This window comes from Lottia gigantea (assembly GCF_000327385.1).
Source record: "Lottia gigantea unplaced genomic scaffold LOTGIsca_8, whole genome shotgun sequence".
NCBI lineage: Eukaryota > Metazoa > Mollusca > Gastropoda > Lottiidae > Lottia > Lottia gigantea.
The window spans coordinates 4,041,242-4,047,447 of NW_008710662.1; the positions used below are offsets into that span (position 1 = coordinate 4,041,242).

The 6,206-nt window shown below is 31.1% G+C and overlaps 2 protein-coding genes across 2 annotated transcripts; both read left to right on the forward strand.

Annotated features, from left to right (window-relative positions):
• Positions 1-743: 743 nt before the first annotated feature.
• LOTGIDRAFT_100531 (hypothetical protein) lies at positions 744-1,284 on the forward strand (the record flags this gene model as incomplete). The annotated part of the gene is made up of 2 exons (XM_009067080.1): positions 744-818; positions 1,138-1,284. Coding segments are annotated over 2 exons (222 nt in total), but the record flags the coding sequence as incomplete, so codon positions are not given.
• A 2,135-nt stretch (positions 1,285-3,419) lies between these two features.
• On the forward strand, positions 3,420-5,866 carry LOTGIDRAFT_184265 (hypothetical protein). Its single transcript, XM_009067081.1, has 3 exons — positions 3,420-3,540; positions 4,173-4,388; positions 5,163-5,866. Exons 1-3 carry the CDS (start codon positions 3,429-3,431, stop codon positions 5,402-5,404), a joined length of 570 nt encoding a protein of 189 aa, XP_009065329.1. The 5' UTR covers positions 3,420-3,428; the 3' UTR covers positions 5,405-5,866.
• Positions 5,867-6,206: the final 340 nt, after the last annotated feature.

Here is a 6,206-nt window from a genome sequence, read left to right on the forward strand (position 1 = left end):
TTATAGTTCTAGGAGTTGTTTCATATTGTTTTATAGTACTAAGAGTTGTTTCATATTGTTATATGGTACTAGGAGTTGTTTCATATTGTTATATTTTACTAGGAGTTGTTTCATATTGTTTTGTAGTACAAGGAGTTGTTTCATATTGTTTTATAGTAGGAGTTGTTTTATATTGTTTTATAGTACAAGGAGTTGTTTCATATTGTTATATGGTACTAGGAGTTGTTTTATATTGTTTTATAGTACTAAGAGTTGTTTCATATTGTTAGGTGGTACTAATTGTTTCATATTGTTATATGGTACAAGAGTTGTTTCATATTGTTTTATAGTACAAGGAGTTGTTTCATATTGTTTTATAGTACAAGGAGTTGTTTCATATTGTTTTATAGTACTAGGAGTTGTTTCATATTGTTATGTGGTACTAAAAGTTGTTTCATATTTTTTTGAGCTTTTTTGAAATTGTTTTATCACAATTCAGCTTTTAAGAAATTTCCTGTTTGAGCAAGTTGTTTTGTGTTAATTTGATATTTAAAATTTGTCCTAAAATGTACAATCTGTGCTATTTTAGAAACATCAGTTAACCTTAATCTCCGAAAATAGCTGCTCTGGTGGTGGTTTTAAAACCAAAACATATTGGTTAGCATATTTTATCAAATAGACAAATTGTTGTCAACTTTGACAAAAATTCTTAAATGTTAATTGTGTATTTTGTAGATAATAATGGACAAAAGGGAGCTCAGACGGTATTAAAATGTTTAGTTTGTAGTGATAAATCATCAGGAGTCCATTATGGGGTGTTAGCTTGTGAAGGATGTAAGGTAAGTATCTTTTTCTGTGACTGACTCCTATTGCTATCTATGATCTGACTAAATTGTTATGCAATATGGGTCATTAAAAATTCAACCAATTGAAATTCTCTGTTTAATTAGTTTCCTTGCTGTATTTGAGAATTCTGGGATATAAATTGACTTATTGTTAAAGGCATCAAGGAATAAAAATAGTTTAATGGAATCAGCCAAGCTCTTTACTTCATGTAATAGGTTTTAACTGTCAAAATCATGTTCATAATTTTTACCTTATATGTGGTATGCTTATAATTCTATATTTTTTAATGGTTTGTCTTTTTTGTTAATGTAGGGATTTTTTCGAAGAGCTTTACAGAATGTCGGTGATCCAGCTAGAAAGAAATGTTTCTACAACAAGAATTGTGAAATTAATTTACAAACTAGAAATAGATGTCAATATTGTCGATTACAGAAATGTTTAGCTCTAGGCATGTCTAGATCAGGTGAGATATACTAAATGTTAAATGCATCTTTCAAGATGGATTCTTCACTTTTATGTACTCAATTCTTTGTGTGGAAATATACTGTGAGCGCTTATTTCTACGTATGTCCATCCATATGTCAGTCACTGCTTTGATCATTTCATTCACATTTTCTTGTAAATCCTGTTACAGCCACAACCTTAAACTGGTTTTGACAAAGGAAAGAGTTTGCATATGAGTATGAAGTCCTAAAACAAAGACCCAGTTTGAATATCAACTCTTTAAAGTGACAAGAGTTTACACTTTGTCAACAATAAACAAACATATCTCTTTTCTTGAATTCTGGAATGCATGAATTTACCTAAAGTGCATGTTGAGGGGTTCAACTTAAGTTCACAAAAGTCATTTTGATGTAGAGTATATTATCTCAGAAAGAAATCATCTTATGTATATACTGTAAGTTTATGGTGATTTATTTTGCCATCTGGATGCTGAACACTTAATAAAGCACTGATCAAAAATGCATGTGTAATTTCTGACTTGAATTCTTGAATTTCTGCCAGGGGCATACTGTACCATGTCAGACCGTATCAGATGATAATTATTTTGCAAGTAGTAAATCATTGACATTCATTTCAGCTGCTAAACTGGGCAGAAGATCTCGAAAGATGAGGGAAATGATTCAAACTATTGAAGATACCCAAACAGAACAAGCTTTACATGGTTTATTAAGTTTAAATTCAGAAGGAAATAGTCAAGTTTTAAACCAACTAGCTGCTAATCCATTGGTTATAACTGGTCTGAATTTACCACCAGACCCTAATAACCAGACGTCAATGGCAGCTTTATCTATGCTACTAAAATCTAGAAATTCTGCAGGATTGATAGGAGAACCAATGGTATCCACAGACACTGTTCCACAACATACCCAGCAAATACCATCTCCTAATAATGATAATTATAATGGTGATAATGAAGACCTCAGACCTGAACCAGTGATATATAAACATGAATTGAAGGATCAAAGACATAGTCTGGACCAAAATGTTGCTCAGAACTTGAGTATAATGAGAGAACCAGCTAGCAGTAGTCAACCTGACCGAGTCCCATTACCTTTAATAACAACCTATCAAAGCGCTAGCCCTAAAACTAATACTTCAAACATTTATGTCAGAACATCCCAGGATTCCACTTATATGGTCCCTCATTCAACTGTTAAAAATGAGTATGGTGAGCAAGAAAGAATGTTGCCATCACCTACTGTTTCAATGACTTATCTTCCTGAGTCTTTACACCAACAATATCAACAGCAACAACAACAACAACAACAACAACAACAACAACAACAACAACAACAACAACAATCTGTGATCGTTCAAAACCTAACATTAGATCTACGCAAAAAGTCTGAAGAAGAAATCAGCCGCAGTCCGATAAAAAAACGACCATATATACCAAATGATGATACCAATGAAAATCATTCAGACAAAGAAATTGTCTCAAGACATCAACAGATAGATCATCCTTCAAATCATTTTCACTCTAGTAATAAGAAACGTATAACTGATAATTTAGCATTGAGAGCTAGTTTAAATGCTCATCGTGAAGCAATAGCCAGACAAGAATATGAGACTCATTCTTTATCTCGTGAATCTTCTAGCGAACATTTAGCTGTGGTTTCACCTATTATGAAAAATAGAACAAATTGTGTTAGTCGGCGAGAGGAGGAACCTAAATTAACTATACCATCAATGATTGGCAAAATTCATGAATCTTATAATGTGACCTTTACATTTTTGAAAGTAAGAATGGGAGAAATGTGTGAAAAATTGCTAGAATTGAAGAAACGAAATAGTGTGGAATCCATGATAGGAAGAATTGTAACACAGCAATTACAGAGGGTAAATTATGGCTATATTAATTAAATAATGAAATAGTTTATAGAAATGTGCAGATGACGAAAAAAGTTGATTTAAGATATTTTCAATAGAATTTGTAAAAAGCCACAAATCAAATTAGAACTCATAAGCACTGACAACATTCCATTGTAATGATCGAAAGAATATGAATGAAAGGACTAATGAAAATTGAAAATTCTTTTCAGCAAAATGATGAAGACTTGACACCAGGAGAAAGAGCTTGGGATGTCTTTCAGTTACGTATGCATAAAACTATTCAAGATGTTGTTATATTTGCTAAAAAGATTCCTGGTTTTACTGGTTTAGACCAAGATGATCAGATTAGTTTGATAAAAGGTGGATGTTTTGAAGTAAGTGTTTTTTTTTTTTATTAATTCCACAAATATTTTGTCTTTGTATTCCAATAGTGAGTTTTCCTTGAATTTGCTTTTGACCGACAGAATCTTGTGATTCTCAGACATTTGAGTTGTCCTGCTAGCCATATCCGGAAAATAAAGCCAAATCACAGCCCTGGAATCAAGTAGCCTGTGAAGCAACACATGCGTCAGTTTTTATAGTTAACAATGTATGTAACTCTAACAACTGTTTCAAATGGATACCAAGTGGAACACATAACTTACTGTCTGCTCTTTCAGAACATTATGTTAGTAGTTTCTATTAAGATATTATTGAGTTAACAGCTTTAATATTACACATATTGTGGATATTAAATTCATCATCAATACAACTGATATGGACATATGATGAGTGCTATCAACTTTTTACTGTTATTCCAATTTTTCCCCATATTTCACAAACAAATATTACAGTCAAAATCATAAGGCTATTTTTTTTACATTACAGTTACAAAAACGGCCCTTTTTTATACCTACAACAGAAGTACATTTTGAGAAGTGTAATTTGCGATGCAAATGGGGAGTTGTTTAATTTTAGATAATGATTAAATTTAATGTTAATCAATATGTATATGATGTAATTGTAGGTAGCATGTGTTGTTTGTGCACCATTTGTAGATAATGACAGTAATACTATTTATTTATTGGGGAATGGAACTTTAATAACTCGAGAAGAAATGAAGATTGGCTTTCCTCTAGGAGAACATTTTGTGGAACTACTATTTAATTTATGTAATCGTTTTAATGCATTTCATCTCTTGGATTCAGAAAAGGCATTATTTAGTGCTCTAGTTATGATATCACCAGGTTAGTATGAGTATATTTCGCTATTAAAGAAAGTTTGTAGTGCAGATTTTGAATCATTACATGCTGTGGTTTCTTTTAAAAAATCAATCAAATGGTGGTCTGGGGTATGGCTGGTCAATTATGGTTCATGTGCATATCACGATATAAATCATTGATATATCACAATATGGGTATAAATCACAATATTTCTTAAGGGGGTAAATTTTACTGGTTATTCAAAACAAAATGAAAATATATTGTTCCAATATTAAGAAACTTGTCAAAATTGGGTACTACTCTTCATCATAATATGGCGATATTTCGGTATTTTTTAATCATAGTGTTATGTTCTTATCTCGGTCAGCTTGTGAAAGTCAAGTGAATAAAATAAGAAATCTTTCCTCATTGCTCCATTTGACCCAGCTTTACATGGGTGCAGATAATCCAGGAAAGAACAATGTTTGGTCAAGGACCATTTGGTAGATAGGATCTTTTGTGAGCCTAAGTAGTTATCCTTGTAAAAATGGTTCTTTATTTCTTTCTTAGATTGAAAAGGATTCCATTTGTAAAATTTGAAAAATAGACATCAAATTGATGTGATTCCTCTGTAATAGTTGGAGAGTCCACATAGCTAATAACACTTACATGCGTAAATATTTTACTGAGAAATTGATAACATGGCTGGTGCTTTAAATAATCAGTCAGGTGTTGGAATAAAACCAACATAATAATCTTAAAACTTATTCTGGATTAATCTGGTATTGTTTTATATTATTATTATTATTATTATTATAGATCGTCCTGGTTTGAAAAATAGAGACAAAGTTTGTAAGTTACAAGAAATGTTGATTCAAGCATTACAGTTTGAAATATCAGATTGTCACCCAGATGAAGTTGGTTTGTTTCCTCGTTTATTAATGAGTATATCCAGTTTACGTGAACTTGGCGTTGAACATCGACGAATGTTAGAATCACTTAAGGGTCAAATGAGTTTTCCTCATGACCTATATGCTGAAACATTTGATCTAGTGCCATAAAAAGTTGTTATGTTATGTTGTTAAAATGACTCTCCCGGTGAACCAATCAAAATCTGTATTTTTGTTTGTTATTCAAATACTCCTTATTATTTATTAAAGGGAACATCTTGGTTGGTTATATTTTTTCTCACTTTATTTTTTTTGTTTTGTGTTTGCCTCAATGTATCCGGTGTGTACAATTAATAGAATACATGTGCTTTATAGATATTTGCCTTAAATCTTGAAATATTATATATTATGATTATGTGTATATTTAGATTTTAAATGAAACTGCTCATTTATATTATTACACTTTGGGAGCTTTAGCATACTTTAACTAAGATTTGGTTAGCTACATTTTTATCAAGTTTTTGTGGAAAGAATAGAAATTTAGGAATATGAATCCATTTGATTATGTTCTTACGAAAAGAAAAAATTGCAAAAAAGAAAAAAAAAACTGTTATTATTTGATACCGGTTAAGGTTTGGTGTAATTTGGACTATCTTTAGCTTGCTATTAACGTTCAATATTACCAAAAATAGAATATATATAAGAATTGTCTGAAGCTCCCTTCTACATGCCCTGTTGTTACTACACATTTATATCTTGGTGTTATAGTCACACTGTGTTCAATGAACATTACACAATAACTAAATTTTAAACCTGATGTAAACAATGATTCTGTACAACATTTCTCTTTAGTTAGTCTTCCATTTGATATTTAGAATGTTCTAGTCATATGTTCAACTTGATATAAAACAACTAGTTTTAACAGGGCCAATTTTTAATGAAGGCAGCAATCCTTTTCCTTTTTTTATTTTGG

Excerpts from the sequence above, each read along its gene's own strand:
- LOTGIDRAFT_184265 (XM_009067081.1), top strand. The coding sequence starts at position 3,429 with ATGCATAAAACTATTCAAGATGTTGTTATATTTGCTAAAAAGATTCCT. Across the intron at positions 3,541-4,172 it reads AGGTGGATGTTTTGAAGTAA|CATGTGTTGTTTGTGCACCA; the intron begins GTGTTTTTTTTT and ends AATTGTAGGTAG. Across the intron at positions 4,389-5,162 it reads TCTAGTTATGATATCACCAG|ATCGTCCTGGTTTGAAAAAT; the intron begins GTTAGTATGAGT and ends TTATTATTATAG.